At 38.3% G+C, this 20238-nt stretch overlaps 1 protein-coding gene across 1 annotated transcript; it reads left to right on the forward strand.

Annotated features, from left to right (window-relative positions):
• The first annotated feature begins 3970 nt into the window (after nt 1–3970).
• On the forward strand, nt 3971–4534 carry LOC138902446 (uncharacterized). Its single transcript, XM_070190315.1, has 2 exons — nt 3971–4081; nt 4253–4534. The coding sequence occupies exons 1-2, from the start codon at nt 3971–3973 to the stop codon at nt 4532–4534; spliced, it is 393 nt and encodes a 130-aa protein (XP_070046416.1).
• The last annotated feature ends 15704 nt before the right edge of the window (nt 4535–20238 follow it).

Consider the following 20238-nt stretch of genomic DNA (forward strand, 5'->3'; position numbering starts at 1 on the left):
TTTACTTCTGGTTCGTGTATCTTCCCTTCTTTGTAGCTTTCATTCATTTCGTTCATGTTTCTCCTTTGACAACTGTCAGACCCAATTCGTTTCTCTTATGCTACCCCGTGGATGTTTCTCCCGTACCTTTCTTGCATTCTTAATTTAGTTAATTGAGAGTGCCATTTGTCGCTATATCGATGCTTCATGCGTCATGCCTTGTCAGCTTACTGATGTTCCACGTGTCATGTCTTTTTCCATCAATACAGATAGTCCCCTCACTTTCTGAATATTCTCAACTGAATATTCGGGAAACAGTAAGTTTTTATGGCGGAAATTCCTTGCCACCGTTTCTCGAGTATCATCGTGTCTCTTTCACAATCGATGTAACATTTGTCACATCTATTTAATGCACATTCCATGTGACTTCTTACGATTGGCTATGCAGTTTCTCATCGCCTTTTAGGGTTTTTTTTCTGCTGCTGTGTCAGTCGCGAAGTGACGGTTCCATTATGACGCTTCATAATGATCAATTTTAACGACGGTTGTATCTTCTTATAAATACTTCATTATTTGTTATTTCTTGGAGTCGTCTTTCTCCAGTATCCATTACATTACTCCTTTTATTTTTGTATCCTTTCTTTTGTATATTCTTAGATAATCATGTCTTCAGCAATGCCAGATCCTCGCAAAGTTGTGATTATTGATGACTTGCTCCTTCTACTACCCATACTAGAAGTAGGAGAGGTGGTAGACTTCGTAGACTTCGTTCATTATCTAATCGTGGTTCCTCTTCTTAAAGTAGTTCTGCTAGGCCATCTTTTTCTAGACCTAGGGCTCCTCTAACCCCAAGATCTTCTTCTAGGATTAAAGATTTAAATGAACCTGTGTGTGAACCTACAATTGCATAGATGTTCCTCAAGAATTTGCTTTTGTAACTAACCGTGAAACCATGAGAAACCAAGTCTCTTCTATAGCTTCCCCCAACCCTGCTGAACTTTACCCGAGTTTAATGACTATCGGTCTTCTTTCCTTGGTTAGACGAGAGTGTCATGGAAACCAGATTTCCCAGTTTTAGTTACTGGTGCCAACCAGAGAATCACCTCTTATCATACCGGTTACTCTTTTGTTTATACCTACCCTTTTACTTTAGGGTTCAAGCCTCATATTGATCCGGTAATCATTGAGTTTTATCGTTACTTCAACGTATGTCTTGGCCAGATTGGCCCCATTGTGTGGAGGGTTATTCCATGCCTTCGTTATTTGTTGGATCTGGTCTTCGTCCCTTTTTACCTTTTGGCACTTGCTTCATCTTTATTCCCCCAAGTTGTTTCGTGAAGGCATTTTTTCTCTCGTGGCTAGAAGTAAGAGAGTGTTGATTAGCCCCTAAGATGATCGAGATCGTGGCTGGTATGTACGTATAGTTGCTTCCCCCACTAGTGGATTAGTGGGTGAAGAAAACATGCCATTCGTAGAAAAATAGAACTTTGCACGTAAGTTTTTTTGTTTTATTTTATATATCTTGAATAATTTCATGTAATCACACACCCATATTTTAGCAACCATGGAAGTCTTTGATGAGATTCCCGACTTCCGTGCTTCGGTAGAAAAGATATTAACTGATGCCCCTATGGACAAAAGAGCTTGGAAATTCCTTTCTCAAAACTTTGGTTGGAAAGTGGAAACTCACGGTACTCTTACTTGTTTATACAAATATTTCTTATCCTTCATTTTTTTGTTAGAGTTTTCTATTCATGACATTAGTCCCGCATTTGTTCCATCAACCAGGCTTTCTGTGAGTCTAGCCCAGGAATGGAATTTGAGTGCTTCTTCCTCCAAAAGGAAAACTTACAAAGCCCATGGCTCTGATGATGAAGAGGAAACAGAAGAAGGATCTTTGGTGAGAAGGCCGCGTGTCAGGAGATGCGTGGTTTCTAATGATGAAACTCCTCCCTCTCATGACCTTCCATTAAGTTCAATTCCTTTCAGACTTAAAGATGAGCCAGAGAACGCTCTTTTAATGATTCCCGATGAAGAAGTTGTTAATCCACCAAGTCCCGTTGATATATTGTTCGCTCAAGGCTTCGAGAGTGAAGAAGCTTTCGGGTCTATTTTTGAAGAATTTCCTCTTGCTTCCCTTCCAGTTTCAGCTACCATTAACTCCCCAGTTACCCCGGTTGTTCCTCCCGTGGCTGCTTCTCATGTAGAAGCCGAACCTTCTAGCAGCAGAAAGGAGATGAAAAGAGTTGTAATTGAGGTCCATGAAGGTGGGAACTTATTGAGAAAATTTGGTCAAGCTGATGTGTGGTTGAAGCCACTGCTGGGCTCCATAGAGAAGAAGAAGTTAGGAGGCCATAGCTCACTGACTTTAATAAATGACATTGTTCATTCTTCTTTGAAGGTACAAGTTTAATTATATTTCCTTCCTTCTTTCTTCATCATTCATAACTCTTCCTCCTTTACCTTTTTGCAGATTAATTTGATTGGCACTGAGCTTATGAAAAGGGTTACTCAGACGGACTAGCAAGATATGGAATTGCGCACCGAGGCTAACAACTGGAAGTAACAATTCGAAGGTCTTCAACTAGAAAAGAAAGTTCTTGCAGAAGAGAATAATGCTTTGGAGCAACAAATGAGGATGGTTTCTTCTGAGTTAGCAGTTGAAAAAGCCTCTTCCAGTCAGGTTGGGAAGGATAAGGATGTACTGGAATTCTCTTTTGCTGAACAACTTTCCAAGGTAAAGCTCAGAAAGATCTCCACACCTCTACAAATATAATTCAGTTCTTGAAAAGTTTTCTTGCTCCTTTGAGGACATTCTATGATGCCTTAAAAGAAGAAAAAGAAGCATCGAGAGCTGTGATTAATCAGTGGGGGAAGGATTATGAGGCTCTAGAGGATAAGTTATCGTTGGATGTGAGATGGGTTTTCTTGAACACTCACCTCGAGACTCTAATTGAAGCCAACTAGGAGGGTTTTGACCTTAATGCTGAGATTGCTAGGGCTAAAGAAGAAATTGATAAAACTCAGCAACGTTAAAGATTTTCCTCACCTGAAGACGAAGGTTCCAAGGGTGATGGAGATGGACTTGTTCCTGGCAGGGCTGATGTTCAAGCCTCTTCTTCTCAAGTTAATTCTTCTTCTCCCGTTGATGATGCTCCTTAGATTTTTCCTTTCCCTTTTCTTTTTGTTGGCTTTTATTTGGAACTTTCTTATGCTGGTTTTAACAACTTTTTGGAAGGTTTGTTTTTGGCTACCCTTGTCTTCTTTTGGGGGTTTAATGAAAAATTAGCACCCTTGTTCTCAAGGTTAATATATATCAATGTTTCGGTTGCTTTTGCCGCATAATAAGGTTGAGGAGTTCGTGCGTGCGATGGGTAAGATGAGTCGGGTAAAAGCGACCGGACCAGACGAGACTCCAGTAGAGTTTTGGAGATATACGGGTAGAGCATGCTTGGAGTGGTTGACTGGGTTGTTTAATGTTATCTTCAGGACGAAGAGGATGCCTGATGAGTGGCAGTGGAGTACAATGGTTCTAGTGTATAAGAACAAAAGTAATATCCAGAATTGTAACAACTATAGGGGTATCAAGTTACTAAGTCATACCATGAAAGTTTGGGAGAGGGTGGTGGAAGGGAGGATAAGAAGGGCAGTGTCTATATTGGAAAACCAGTTCGGTTTCATGCCAGGTCGTTCTACTACGGAAGCTATCCACCTTATCAGGAGGTTGGTGGAACAATACAAGGATAGGAAGAGGAATTTGCATATGGTGTTTATTGACCTAGAGAAGGCATATGACAAGGTCCCCAGGGACGTCCTTTGGAGGTGTCTGGAGGTGAAAGGTGTGTCGGTGGCTTATATTAGGGTGATAAAGGATATGTATGATGGAGCTATGACTTAGGTTAGGACTGTGAGAGGTGACTTAGAGCCTTTTTCGGTGGTTATGGAGTTACACCAAGGATCTGCGCTCAGTCCGTTCTTATTTGCCCTGGTGATGGACGCACTGACACACCATATTCAAGGAGAGGTGCCATGGTGTATGTTGTTTGTTGATGATATAGTTCTGATTGATAAGACGCAAGGCAACGTTAATGGGAGACTGGAGGTATGGAGGTAGGCCCTAGAGTCTAAAGGTTTAAAGTTGAGTAGGACTAAGACGGAATATGAGGAATGTAAGTTCAGTGACGTGACAGGGGAAGCGGATGTGGAAGTCATGCTTCACTCACAGGTCATCCTCAAGAGAGAAAGTTTTAAGTACTTATGGTTAATTATCCAGGGAGATGGGGAGATCGACGGGGATGTTATGCACCGTATTGGGGTGGGGTGGATGAAATGGAGGTTAGCGTCTGGAGTTGTGTGTGACAAGAATATGCCACCGAATCTCAAAGGCAAGTTCTATAGAGCGGTGGTTAGACCTGCCATGTTGTACGTGGCTGAGTGCTGGCCAGTCAAAAATTCACATATCCAGAAGATGAAAGTAGAAGAAATAAGGATGTTGAGATGGATGTGTGGGAACACTAGGCTGGATAAGTTTAGGAATGAAGATATTCGGGAGTGAGTGGGCATGGATCCGGTGGACGACAAGATGCGAGAAGCACGACTTAGATGGTTCGTACACGTGCAGAGAAGAAGCCTAGATGCCCTGGTAAGGAGGTGTGAGCGGTTGGCTTTGATAGGTACGAGAAGAGGTAGAGGGCGACCCAAGAAGTATTGGGGCGAGGTGATTAGACAGGACATGGCGCGACTCCAGATTTTCGAGGACATGGCTCTTGATAGGAAGGTGTGGAGATCGAGCATTAGGGTTGTAGGTTAAAGGGTAGTCGAGTGGTTTTCCTCTTTATCCAGTTTTCCCTCTTTGTACTGACGAGTATGATAGTGTTTTGTCTAGCACTGCTAGTGATTTATGTTGTGTTTCATACTTTTGCATAATATTTGTGTTACTGCTTTTCCATTTATTTGTTGTCTCTTACGTTGCTGATTAGTTTTTGGGTTTTGTTGTCACAGATCTATTATCTCTAATCCGGGAGTCTCCCGGAAATAGCCTTTATACCCCCTCTGGGGTAGGGGTAAGGTCTGCATACACTCTACCCTCCCCAGACCCCACTGGTGGAATTTTACTGGGTTGGTGTTGTTGTTGATATTTGAGTTTTTTCTTGCATTTAAAATGCCTTAACAATCTGTGACTTTGATAAACACTGGTTTTTATAAAAGAGGGCCCTTTTATATTAACGACACTGATGAAGATGACGTCGCATCTTCATATTAGTGCAAATATATGAAACATGAAGTAAAAATGAAAAAAGAAATAATTTGAGGAAGTTTTATATTTTGAACTTTCAAATAAATTTCGTACATCACTTTCATAATTGTTCAAACAACATTTTCATAACTGCTTTCATTGTAGCAAATTTTAAAATACAAAATTGGGTCTATTATCCCGTGACTAAATTTTGTCCTTAACCTAAAACTCGTAGGAATATGGAATATCTTGCATCCTTTTCGCGAGTTCACACTCCTTTGAAAAATTCAAGGTTTCTTCAAGGTTTCTAATTCAGGATGAACTGAACTATGCCTTTTTGGTTCTTTTACTTCCTTCTGTATGCATAGTCCCTCCAGTGTTGGAGCTTTGAAGTATGAAATCTCGAACATTGGATTACTCCTTCCTTTTGGTCCATTCCTTGAATAGGAAAATAAAAATAGGACTCGGATATAAATATTTAGATGATGACTGCATAACCCTTTTCCCATCAGAAAGGTTGCAACCTAGACCGAGAATAATTCAGTATTCCGCGTGCCTTTCGGGTTTAATATCATCATTTGGTACGGGCTAGCTTATTGCCTATCATCTAAAATGGTTAGTAAAATTCAAAATAACAAAATAAAATTGAACCTGCGGATACCTTGTTGCACCCTGTTTTCTCGCAAAAGTGGGTTTCAACATGGGATAATCTTTTAAAGGAGGTATTAAAAGAGAAGAGTCGCCACCTAACAATTTTAAGGTGCATTAGGGCACCTATTTGCAAATAACTCTATTTGACTAGTCAACGCCACCAAAGATCGGGTACGGGCTCGAATTACCTCAAAGAGAAGGCGTTAGGCACTCTTTGAGGTCCACAACTGTGGATCCCGTCCAAACTTTAAACTATGTAGATTATGTAATTAGGCTAGGTGATCAAATAAATAAAGGAAAATTTAGAAGTCGAAGAGTCTTGTTACAAGGATATAACCACATTGATCTATGTTAAAAGACTAAGTGTAAATAACAAGTACATAAAGAAAGGGGGGTCCTAAGTTTTTTAGCCTAAAGTATCACCCCGTGCAACATAAATAATATTTCGCAACTCCCTTAAGGTAGGGGTTGCTCATATTATTCAGCGGACACGGACTATCATCTCTTGCTACCCAATTACTATGTTGAGGTTATTACTTAAAGGCACTCCAATTCAATTCTAAATCGTACCCTATGCGTGCACTACCTATCCCATACCTATGGTCCAGGAGGATTTAGACCTATTAGGTGGTTCTATACTCAGCTTAGGTTGCTCAAAATGATAAAACTATGCGACATTCAAAACAGATAGGACTTCACGTAAAGAGAATTAAAGGCCTAAGTTAGCCTCCATACATAAACAACAAACACACGCGAGCAGTTCAGGCAATATATAATTTTAGAATCAAAATTTTAATTTCTATAGGCATGGTTTCTAGGTGATTCTGGATTCCAGTAGTATATAAGCAGCGTATATGTGGGTTAAAACATCGCAAGTCCTATAGGCATGATTTATAATTGTTGTTGAGGTAATAAAGCGATACGAGTTACCAGATTACTGGTGTTGATTTTATAAGCATGCTCCTTAGACAGACGTTAATGTCCTATAGCCATGGTTTCTAATATTTACATAATTAGGCAGTGAGACAACTTTGAGAGTCTAGTACTAACAACGTTGATCTCATAAACAAGTTCTTATGCGTGCAATAACATCCTATAGGCAGGATTTCTAAAAATTGACAATTATACTTGATTTTATAATACATTATTCCTATAGACATGTCATCTAGGCGGGGCAACATAATGAAAACAATGGAAATAGTCGATTAAAGATTAGAATCTTATAGTCATGATATCTAGATGGGAAATACACTAAAGTAATATAAGCAATTGACCAATTGATTATTTGAAGTTCTATAGGAATGGTATCTAGGTTAACAAAGCATATGTTATACATCCCTATAGGCATGCTTTCTATTAGTGTGTAACGTACCAAATAGAACGACAAACAAGGCATGCTGAACGAAATAGCAAATATAACACAGAGACCCTATAGGCATGTTTCTACCCTCTCATGTAAATATTATAATGTCTCGGGCCCTCCTTTCATTAATCTCCCCATCATTTGTTATACAAATTATTACAGACCATATTGAATGATTACATGCTCAAATATAAATAAAGAACAACTCAATAACGCATCTGGGCCTTCAAATATGCTTAGAACTTCATGCGGACAGCGGGCCCAAACTCCAGGGGCACACAATTTATTTTAGACCCCCCCCCCCCCAAATACTAAAGGCATGCCCAATATACCAAGCCAAACAATCTCAGTAATTAAGCTAATGGATACCAGATTAGTCATACATGCAATATAACTACGTATCAGAGTAATTTAAACACTTAATTTTCACAACTGAAAGAACTGCAGTTTCAGCCAATATACAAGGCCATGCCAAGTTGACAGGCACCAAAAACACACACGGGCAAGTACTTCCAAAAAAACAAGATTAACAAGGGCAAGATAAGGTTTAGTGGATGGTCAACCGATTGAGGAGGCAACTTGGCACACCGATCATGATATGCGAAGCAGATACCTTCATCTATTTGTGCCCCAAGTATGATGCTAAACTCATTTGAGGATGAACATTTGTTTAAGAGTGGGAGAATGTAATGATCTGGCCAGTTATTTTGTGTATTTGAACCCCATTTTCTCCTTTGATGCTTCGTATAGGTGTGATTGTTGAATTATGACTTGCGGGGATGGTTGGTTCGGGGAGGTTTTGGATTGATTTGGAATACATAATTTCATTTTTGGAATCTAAAGATGGAAGAGTTGATCAAGGTTTGACTTCTGTATAAACGGTCTGGGATTCATATTTTGCTGGTTCCAATAGGTTCGTATGATGATTTTGGACTTGGTCGTATGCCCGGATTCGGATATGGAGGTCCCTAGGTTGATTTGGGTTTTATTTGCCGAAAGTGGGTAATTTAAAGATTTAAAAATTTTCTAAGTTTGACCGAGAGTTGACTCTGTGGCTATCAAGTTTGAATTTTGGTTTCCTAACTTGGAATAAGTCCATTTAATTTGTTATTTAGAACTTGTGTATAAATTTTGATCTCATTCCGAGTTGGATAGGAATCAGACACTTGGTTTTGATTTTAAAAGTTATTGAGTTTATTGTGATTTTGATGCATTTTAGTATTCGATTCGCCGTTCTAGATGTTATTTTGGTATTTTGAGCTCGCGAGCGAGTTCATAAGAGATTTATAGACTTGTGTTGATATTTGGTATGGAGCTCCGGGGGCTCGAGTGAGTTTGGACATGTTTCATATCATTTTTGGGTTGAGGTCCGGTTTTGCTGGAGTTGTAGGTCTCGTAAATGCGAGAACCAGTTTGCATTTGCGAGGACCGAGTTGCATTTGTGAAAATGGGGAGGGGGTGGCAGGCTTTGCATTTGTAAAGCCAGTCTCGCAATTGCGAAGGGGGCCTGGGCAGATTAAATTTGCGATCATCTTGTCGCATTTTCAACTTTGTGTTGTGGCAAAGGGGTTTTCTCATTTACGAAATTGCTGGTCACAATTGCAACTTATCCCTTGTCGGTCAGGCATCGCATTTGTGAGACATGGATTGCAAATGCGGTGGTCACAATTGCGAACCCTTGGTCGCAGCGACAACCGCAACTGACCATATAGCTGGGATTCAGGACTTAGAATCATTATTTCATATTTTGAGATTGGGAGCTCGGTTTGAGACAATTTTTGAGGCAATTTTGACCCACTTGGATTGGGTAAATATTGTTTGCTCGAATTTAATTATTACTTCTTGATGTAATCTTTGATTTAGCATTTAATTGATGATTCTATGAGTGAAAATTGGGTTTTTTGGCAATACTTTTCTAAAAATGAAATTTGAATATTTGAGAGTCGATTTGGACTCAGATTTGAAATCTAATCACATATTTGGACTTGTGGGACTATGAATAGTCGGGATCTACCATTTAACTCGGGTTTTGCCCAGGTGGTCCTGGGGTTGACTTTTGTTGATTTTTTAGAATTGGGTAAAGATTTTAACTCTATTAATTGAAATTGATTCCTCTTGTATTATTTGATGTTATCGAGTCGTTTTGGATATATTTGAGATGTGCAAAGGTGATTTATAATGGAAAGGCTATTTTTAGGGTTGAATTGGGACTATTTGAGGTAAGTATCTTGCCTAACTTTATGTGGGTGAATAACCCCTAGGATTGGACTTTAATTTCTTGATTTTGATGAAATTAATGCAATGCATATGTGAGGTGACGAGTACATATGCGAGTGCAATGTATGAAATGACCGGACTTGACTTGAGGTTGCGTTTATCGCATAGTTTTGATTGTGAGATCTTTGTGATACACGTATTCGACTTGGATGGCTACTTAAGTTATTTTTTCCATGTTAGAGATCATGTTTTAGGATTGTTATTTCCTAAATTAGCCAAGTTAGGAATTTGTGGAGTTGTTGCTAAATTAAGTTAGATGTATTCATGTCTATATGTTGAACACCCATCAACACTCCCTATTGTTATGTACTTGTACGTTGTATGGGCCATTTATGAGTTTATGTTTGATGACAACTACATCCATGTTGTATTATTGTGATTATCGCACATGTGGATGTGTTAGGCGGATTGTTGGGTGGTATCACAAGGTTTCTATCGTGCGTTTGTCATTGATGTTGTTATAGTTGTGATGAGAATATTACTAAATCGGAGTGACAAGGCGGGATATTATTATTTTGTCAGGCAGGAGCGACAAGGCGGGATATTATTATTGTTAGGGCGGAGTGATACAAGTGGAAACTGTTATTATGATAGAATTGTGGGCACAAAGTTCCATATGTTTGTGTTTCTATTTGATGACGTGTTTCCAAGTCGAACTTTAACTTGTTTGAGTTATTATAACATGTTCGGAAGAATTTGTTGATAATGTATATGTTATATATTCCGTTGTCAAATTTCTTTTGATATATATTGCACAGGTTTCCTTGAGCCAAGGGTCTATCATAAATAATCTCTCTACCTTGATAAGGTAGGGGTAAGATCTACGTACACACATCCCTCCCCAAACCTCACTTATGAGATTATACTAGAATTGTTGTTGTTATTGTTTATATATTGCACAAGTTATTTTACTAGTGAGTATCACATGACTTGAACCTCATCACTACTTTACCTAGGTTAGTCTTGATACTTAATGGGTACTGACTATGGTCTGATCGGGCGGATCGCTAGAGAGGTGTGCTTGTGCTTATTGAAGATTTCAAGGTATCCATGTTGTTCCTGTATCCATGTTGTTCCGTTTGTAGGCCTCGGAGTCAACATCTTTACTTTATTTCTACTATTTATGTATTTCAAATAGTATTGTACTCTTCGAGAGTTGATATATATTCCATTTAGAGTTATGACTTAGTACTATCGGGTTTTGGGAAGTTGATTATTATATCCACGTTTGGAAGTATTATCGCATTCCATTTTGATTGATATTATTATGTGACAGGCTTACCTAGTCTTAGAGATTAAGTGTCATCATGACCTATGCGATGGGAGTTTGGGCCGTTATAGCTATAGTGAGTTTCAGATTGGTTTCGGGCTGATTTGATGGGTTTGTCATTGTTGGTATTGCAGTTATTGCAATTGCGATGACTAGCTCGCAAATGCTGGGTTCACATTTTGAAATGCTAACCCACATTCACAAAGTTTGGGAAGGGATGTAAGTGTCACAATTGTGAAGCTGAGATCGTATTTGCGATGCTCGCAATTGCGAAGTACCTATTGCAATTGGGACTTTAGTGGCTAAGGGACTCCTTCAGATTTGCGATCAGTGGTTTGCATTTGCAAGCTGCATAATTACAAAAAATAGTTTGCAATTGTATTATTTGCAGTTGGGTAAAAGGGGAGGGTTCCGAGAATAGCTTATTTTATTCCATTTTTGAGACCTAGACTTCGTTAGGAGGCGATTTTTGAGAGAACTTTCTTCTTACTTCAAAGGTTAGTGATTTCGGCTTTGCTTTGATTAATTTCAATTATTTTCCATACATTTTACCCCTAAATCTTTTAAAGAGTAGAACTGGGGGTTTTGGATAGTAACTTAATATATGACTTTTTGGAGATTTAGACCTCGGGTTGAGGTTCGATCTTGAAACAAATCACATATTTTGATTTAGGGATGAATGGGTAATCAGAATTTGGTTTTGATTTTAGATTTTGACCAAGTGGGCCTAGGTTGGCTTTTTGTTGACTTTTCCAAATATGTTAAAGATCGAACCTTTTTAGTATTAGGAGAGTTTCTTAAGCTTGTTTTGACTTATATGAGTATTGTTTGATTAGATTCAAATTGTTTGGAGGCTTATTCTTAAGGAAACACGGTATTGGAGATTTAATTTGTTCCAAAGAATTAAGTGTCTTGGTTAACTTTGATTTAAAGGAAATAGGTTGTACTTAGGTATATTTGCTACGTTCTAAATATGTTGGGTATGGTATATATGCATGGTGACGAGAGTATATGCATTTGTCATGATTTAAGCATATGGGTAGAAATAGCTTTATTCATATTTTATTTGCTTCATGTATTATTTCTGCTATGCTTTAAATAGTTTACCAAATTACTTATTTATTTAAATATATTCTAGTAACTATATTTAAGTTTTGTTGAGATAGTTTGGTACTATGGTTCCTGAGATGCTGGATCCCTTATCGTTGCAAAAGTTATGATTATTCTCCCACATGGTGTATTATGCTTAACCCTCTCTTTGATATTATTTATGCTCCTTAGCTTGCTTGGTACTAATTTACACATGCTTCGTGAGGACGAGTGATTATGCATGACGGGTGTTTTTGCACTACGAGGATGATTAGTTGTGCAAGATGGGTGTTTCCGTGCTGTGAGGATGAAAGGCATAGCATGACGGGTATTTTTGTGCAGTAAGGATGAGCGATATATGCATGACGGGTATTTTCATGCTATTTGATATGATATATTTTACTTATTTCTTCATTTATAAGGATTTGTGGACTCGTCTATGTTGTGTCGTGGTTATAATTTTATTCTTTTGAATTTGAGTTGTGGAGACTAGATTGGTTGTGCTAGTTGAGAAAACTTGATGGTTAATTCCTTTAGTTGATCATTTTACTATTTCTCATATTTACTCTTATTATTTCTCTTACTATTTCTCTTGTTATTTTGCTTGTTTGTTCTCTTGCTTATTAACTGCACAAGTTTATAAAGTAGGTGTCTTGTCATAACCTCGTTACTACCTCGTCGAAGTTAGACTCGACACTTAATAAGTACATGGGTTGGTTGTACTCATACTAAATTTTTACATTTCTTGTACATATTCTAGCATTGGTCCTAGTGGTATTCCGAAGGGTGATTAGCTTGGACATTTGGTGAGACTCAAGGTAGTGCTGCATACCCGTTCGCAAACTCTGGAGTCACCTTCCTTATCCTTGTTACTATTTAATTGTATCACACATTAGTGTACTTTATTTTAAATCTTGTATTTAGTGTTGTTAGATGCTCATGTACTTAGTGATAACATCTTTGGATGTTGTTACATAATATGTGTTTGTTTAAGACTTATGATGTTTCTATAGGAACTTTTACACTTTATGTTTATGATATTATGTTGTTTAATGTTTAGTTTTACTTCTTTATTTACCATTATCCTTTGGCATGCCTAGCAAGTAGGGTTAGGCGCTATCACGATCCCTTGGTTGGAATTTTTGGGTCATGATAAGTTGGTATCAGAGTCCTAGGTTGCAAAGGTTTTACGAGTCATGAGCAAGTTTGGTAGAGTCTCGAGGATTAATATAGAGACTTCCGTAATTATCTTCGAGAGGCTATAAGGCTTTTAGGAAACTCCACTTTCTTTCTTTCTGTATCGTGTGATTTTGTTCTATCCTAAAGTTTGAGTCTTTACTCTCTTATTCTCTCATAGATGATAAGAACACATACTTCAGTCGTAGTTGAGTAGGAGTCGGAGCCCCAGGTTATAGCCAATACCAAGGAAAGAGGACGGGGTAGGGGCATACCTAGAGCCCAGCCTAGAGCATGTGTAGAGGCACCTACAACTACTCACACTCGTGATAGAGCAGAGTCAGTCGAGCCCCGGATAGCTTCAGATATTGTATAGATTCCAATTCAGAATGAGCTGGTAGGGACAGCTCAGGTCCATATGACATGTGTACTTCCTATAGCACCATCCATTTCTCCAGTCGGGCGAGGAGCTCAAACTCTTGCTACTCGTACTCCAGAGCAGATGGATCATAGATATTAAACCCTAGGAGTATTACTAATTATGTTTGTTCAGCCTATCTTTACACCACAACTTGAGGTTAAGCCTCATATGTCAGTTGATGAGGTGATGAAGATGGATAGGTTTCAGAAGTTACACCCTCCAAGTTTGTCCAGGAGTTCTTGGACCGATGCTATGAGATCTTGCACAATTTGGGACTGGTTGAGTCTAATGGAGTTATTCACTATCTTTAAAATTCATGGTTGAGCCAAGAGGTGGTGGAACACTTATGAAATGGGCAGATTAGCAGGATCAACTTCTCTTACTTGGGAACAACTTTCAAAGCTTTTCTTGGAGAAGTTCATTTCGCATATTGAGATAGATAAGCTACGCAATCAGTTTGAGTGTCTTCATCAAGGTGGTATGCCAGTCACCAGTATGAGACAATGTGTATTTATTTGTCTCGTCATGCATCTATCTTGATCCCTACTGAGAGGGAGAAGGCGCAGAGGTTCATAGAAGGGCTTGCTTATGGTATTAGACTCCAGATGGCTAGAGTGTCATAGACTAGTACTTTATTCACTAGGGCAGTTGAGATTTCTAGGAGGATCGAGCACATTCATAGCCAGGGGAGAGAGGAGATGTCATATAAGAGGCCTCATAATTTTGGAGGTTTTAGTGGTGCCTTATCTAGAAGCATGTGTTATTTTGGTAGAGGTCATGCTATTCGACTAGTTTAGTAAGCACTTTAGGTTTCTCATAGTACTTCAGGCAACTATGGTACTTATGGTTCTCGACTAGGGCAATCATCATATAGTGTATCTCTAGCTTAGGGTCATATAAGTGTACCTCCAGTAGAGAGTTTATATTGTATTTATTCGGGTTGTCAGGGATAACTTCAGATTCAGCAACCATATTAGTATGCAAGTTATTACGAGTGTGGTGATATGGGGAACATCAAGAGGGTTTTCACCAGGTTGTAGAGTGGTATACCACAACAGAGTACTCATGCTATAATTCTGGCACCAATTGTTGCACCATCTACCCAGCCAACTAAGGGTAGGCGTCAGCTCGTTAGCGGTTGAGGTCAGTTAGAGGTCGTCCTAAAGGAAGAGGACATACTGGAGGCCCTTAACCTCATTCGTATGCATTCTCACATAGGCCTGAGGCGGAGTGGTCTAATGTAGTCATCACATGTATTATCTCAATCTATTATAGATATGCTTTGGCGTTGTTTGATTCGGGTCCTACTTGTTTATATGTGTCTTCATATTTTGCATCACACTTATTTATGCCTCGTGATTCTCTTGATATTCCTATTTTATATCTACACAAGTTGGAGATTCTATAGTAGTTTATCAGGTGTACCGGTCTTGTCTTGTTACTATTAATGGTTATGATACCGTAATGGATCTCTTGTTGTTGAATATGATAAATTTTGATATTATTCTTGGTATGGATTGGTTGTCCTCATATTATTCTATCTTGGATTGCCACGCCAAGACTGTGACTTTAGCTATGTTAGGGTTGTCGAGACTAGAGTAAAGGGGGACCCTTGGCCATTCTACGAGTAGGGTGATTTTATTTTCGAAGGCTCAACACAAGATTGAGAAAGGGTGTATAGCATATTTGGCTTATATTCGAGATTCTAGTACGAATGTTTCTTCTATGGATTCAATACTAGTCGTAAGGGAGTTCCTAATAGTATTTCCTGGAAATTTACCGGGTATGCCACTCTATAGGAATATTGACTTTTGTAATGCCTTGGTGTCGGGCATTTAACCCATTTCTATTCTACCATACCGTATGGCTCCAACTGAGTTGAAGGAATTGAAGGAGCACTTGCAGGATTTGCTTGATAATGGGTTTATTAGACCTAGTGGTTCTCCTTGGAGTGTGACAGTATTGTTTGTGAAGAAGAAGGATGGTTTTATGAGGATGTGCATTGATTATCGATAGTTGAATAAGGTTACCATCAAGAACAAGTATGTGTTACCTCGTATTGATGTTTGTTTTACAAGCTTCAGGGTGACAAGGTGTTCTCCAAGATTGATTTGATATTTAGCTATCATTAGGTGAAGATTAGGGCAGTGAATGTCCCTAAGATAGCTTTTCGGAATTGTTATGGTCATTATGAGTTACTAGTGATGTCATTTGGTTTAACTAATACTCCAGCAACTTTTATGAATTTAATAAACTGAGTGTTCAAGCCTTATATGGATTCTTTTGTGATTGAATTTATTGATGATATTTTGGTTTACTCTTGTAGTAGAGAGGAGCATGATTAACACTTGCGAATTGTACTTTAGACTTTGAAGGATCATCAGCTCTATGTCAAATTTTCAAAGTGTGAGTTCTGATTGGACTCAGTTGCATTCTTGGTTCATATTATATCTAGTGATGGTATCAAGGTTGATCCTAAGACGATTGAGGCGGTCCATAATTGTCTTAGACCTACTTCAGCTACAAAGATTCAGGGTTTCTTGGGTTTGTCAAGATACTATTGATGCTTTGTTGAGGGATTTTCATCTATTGCAACTCCATTAACCAAGTTGACTCAGAAAGGTGCTCCTCGTAGGTGGTGTGATGAGTGAGAAGAGAGCTATCGAAAGATCAAGGTTTGTTTGACTACGACCCTAGTATTGGTGTTTCTCACAGGTTCGAGGCATTATAGTGTGTATTGTGATACTTCACGCATTAGTCTTGGTACAGTGTTGATGCAAGATGTGATTGCCTACATATCTCGACAGTTGAAGACCCATGAACTATCATGTTCATGATTTAGAGTTAGCAGCTATTATACATATACTCAAAAATTTAGATGCACTACTTGTATGGTGTGTTGTGTGAGGTCTACACTAATCATTGAAGTCTATATAACATGTTCAAGCAGAAGGATTTGAATTTGATTCAGCGGATGTGGTTGTAATTTTTGGACTATGATATCACTATCTTGTATCATCTGTGTAAAACAAATATGGTAGTTGATGCCTTTAGTAGAAAGGCGGAGAGTATGGGTAGTTTGGCATTTTATTCCAGACGACGAGAGGCCATTGTCTATGGATGTTCAGGCCTTGGCTAACAGATTTTTTAGATTGGAATTTTTTTTAGCCGAATAGGGTTCTTGCTTGTGTTGTGGTGCATCCTTCTTTGTTGGAGCTCAGTATGGTGCAGCGATGTGGCGCAAAGAAAGTGGTGATTGGAGATGATGGGGTTATGCGGCTTCAAAGTCGAATTTGTGTTCTAGATGTTTATGGTTTGAGGGAGTTGATTCTCCAAGAGGCTCATAGTTTGCAGCATTTCACTCATCCAGGTGTCACAAAGATGTACAATGATTTGAAGCAATATTATTAGTGGCAGAGGATGAAGAAGGACATTGTTGGGCATCTTTTATGGTATTTGAATTGCCAGCAGGTGAAGTATAAATGTAAAAAATCAGGCGGTTTGACTTAGAGTGGAAGTGAAAGCGCATTACTATGGACTTAGTGGTAGGACTACCACGAACTTTGAAGAAGTCTGATGTTGTATGGGTCATTGTGGACAGACTGACCAAGTCTATGCATTTCATTCCGGTGATGATTTCTTACACTTAATAGAAGTTTGCTCAAATCTACATCAGAGAGATTGTTCATTTTCACGGTGTGCCCATTTCTATCATCTCAAACCGTGGCACTCAGTTCACATCGCACTTTTGGTGAGTTGTTCAGCTAAAGTTGGGAACACATGTGGATTTGAGCATTACATTTCACCCACAAATAGATGGATAGTCTGAGCGAACTATTCATGTCCTTGAGGATATGTTGAGGGTATGTGTTATTGATTTCGAAGGCCATTGGGATCAGTTTCTACTATTTGCAGAGTTTTCCTACAATAACAGTTATCAGCCCCACATTCAAATGGTGTCGTGTGGGGCTTTATATGGCAAGTTGTGCCGTTCTCCTATCGGTTGGTTTTAGCCTGGTGAGGCTAGGATGTTTGGTATGGATTTGGTTCGTGATGCCTTAGATAATGGAAATTTGATTCAAAGCATCTTTGTATAGTGTAGAGTAGGCATAAGAGATATGCAGACAGGAAGGTCCGTGATGTGTCCTTTATAGATGGCGAGAAGGTAATTTTAACAGTTCTGCATATGAAGGGTGTAATGAGATTTGGAAAGAAGGAAAAGTTGAGCCCTAGGTTCATTGGCCCATTTGAGATCTTAGAGAGAGTTGGGGAGATGGCATACAGGCTTGCTTTGCCACCCAGTCCATCGGGAGTTCATCCGGTATTTCACGTTTTAATGCTTCAGAAGTATCATGAAGATAAGTTGCATGTTCTAAACTTCAGCACGGTTCATCTTGATGAGGATTTGATTTATGAAAAAAAGTAGTTAGTTATTGTAGATTGGTATGTTCAAAAGTTGAGATTTAGGATATTTCTTTTGTGAAAGTGGTTTGAAAAGGGCAGACGAATGAGGAGGCTACTTGGGAGTCTGAGTTCAATCTAAGGAGTAGATATCTGCATCTCTTTACTAATTCAAGTATATTTCTATATCCAATCGAAGATGAACATTTTTATTAGAGGTGGAGAATGTAACGACCCGACATGTTGTTTTGAGTTCTAACTTTCCGTTTCATGATTTGACACCTTCAGTAGCTTCATTTAATGTATTATGACTTATGTGCATGGTTTATTTTGATTTTCGAAAAGTTTGGATGTGTTTCAAAAGAGAAATTTAAATTCATGATTCTTAATGTTGTTGGAGTTGACCACGGTATATGTTCTTGGAACGACCTCAGATAGATGTTTTAACAATTTTGGTAGGTTCGTATGATGATTTTGGACTTGTACATATGTTTGATTTGGGTCCCGGGTGTCCCGAAGCTATTTCGACTCTTATAGCCGAAACTTGGAAATTTGAGTTCATGAACATTTGAATCTTGAGTTTTGATGCTTGATTCTTGATTTTTGATGTTGATTTGATGTTTTGAGACTATGAACGAGTTTGTGTAAGGTTTATATAAATTGTATGGATATTTGGAATGGGACAAAGGGACTCGGGTGAGTTTCGAATTGATTTTGGGCTGATTTGATAAGTTTGTAATTGCTAGTGTTGTAGTCATCGCAATTGCAATGACCAACTCGCAAATGCGAGGTTCGCATTTGCAAATTCTAACTCACGTTTGCTAGGCTTGGGCAGGGGAGGTCAGCGAAGTTGAGATCGCAATTGCGACTTTAATGGCTAGGGGACTCCATTACATTTGCGACCATTGGTTCGCATTTGCGACTTTCATAATTGCGAATAATAGTTCGCAACTACGATATATGCGCTGGGTAAAAAGGGGAGCATTCCAAGATTATCTCATTTTATTTTATTTTTGAGACCTAAACTTTATTAGGGACGATTCTTTAGAGGATTTTCTTCCCAACTTCAAAAGTTAGTGACTTTAACATTATTTTGATTAATGTCCATTATTCCCCATCAATTTTAATCCCTAAATCTAGGATTTTAAAGAGTGAAAAAAAGTATTTTTGGGTAGTAACTTAAGATAATGAATTTTTGAAGATTTAGACCTTGGTTTGAGATCGGATCTCAAAACAAATCACATATTTGGACCCGGGTATGAATGGATAATCGGGATTTGATCTTGATTTCGGATTTCAATCAAGTGGGCCCAAATGGGCTTTTGTTAATTTTTAAAAATATGTTATAGATCGAACCTTTTTAGTATTATGAGAGTTTCTTAAACTTGTTTTGAGTATTATTTGACTAGATTTGAGTTGTTTGGAGGCTTGTTCTTAAGGTAAAGAGGTATTGGAGAGTTGATTTATTCTGAAACGTGATAAGTGTCTTGGTTAACCTTTATTTGAGAGAAATATATTGTACTTTCTATTTGCTACGTACTAAATGTGTTGGTGACGACGTATATGCATGGTAACAAATATATATGTGTTTGTCATGGTTTAAGCAAGTAGGTAGAATTATCCTTATTCATGTCTTATTTGCTTCATATATTATTTCTCTTACGCGTTAAGTAGTTCGCCAAATTACTTGTTTATTCACGTTCATGCTAGTAACTACATTTAAGTTTTGTTGAAAAAGTTGGACATCATGGTTCCTGAGATGTTGACTCGCTTATTATTGAAAAAGTTATGATTATTTTCTCACATATTGTATTATGCTTAACCACTCTCTTTGATGTTATTTATGTTTTTTACCTTGCTTGGTACTGATTTACACATGCTTGGTAAGGATGGGTTATTATGCACGACAGGTGTTTCTGTGCTGCGAGGATGAGTGGTTATACATGAGGAGTGTTTCCGTGCTATGAGGATAAAATATATGACATGATGGATGTTTTCGTATGGTGAGGATGAGTCGTATATGAACGGAGGATTTTTTCGTGCTATTTGATATGATGTATTTCACTCATTTCTTCATTTATGCGGATTTGTGGGCTCGGCTATGTTGTGTCGTCGTTATCATTTTATTCATTTGGATTTGAGTTGTTGAGATAAGTCTAGTTGTGATAGTTGAGAAAACATGATGGTTAATTTCTTTATGGATCATTTTTCTATTTTTTGTATTTACTCTTATTATTTCTCTTACTATTTATCTTGTTATTTTCCTATTCGTTCTCTTGCTTATTAACTGCACATGTTTATATAGTAGGCGTCTTGTTATAGTCTCGTCACTATCTCGTCGAGGTTAGGTTTGACGCTTAATAAGTACATTGATT

This window comes from Nicotiana tomentosiformis, chromosome 12, assembly GCF_000390325.3.
Source record: "Nicotiana tomentosiformis chromosome 12, ASM39032v3, whole genome shotgun sequence".
In the NCBI taxonomy this organism is placed as follows: Eukaryota; Viridiplantae; Streptophyta; class Magnoliopsida; order Solanales; family Solanaceae; genus Nicotiana; species Nicotiana tomentosiformis.

Bases quoted from the DNA above. Each gene is read 5' to 3' on its own strand.
- LOC138902446 (XM_070190315.1), top strand. From the start codon at position 3,971: ATGGACGCACTGACACACCATATTCAAGGAGAGGTGCCATGGTGTATG. The intron at 4,082-4,252 runs GTATGGAGGTAG...TTAATTATCCAG, and splicing joins ACGTTAATGGGAGACTGGAG to GGAGATGGGGAGATCGACGG.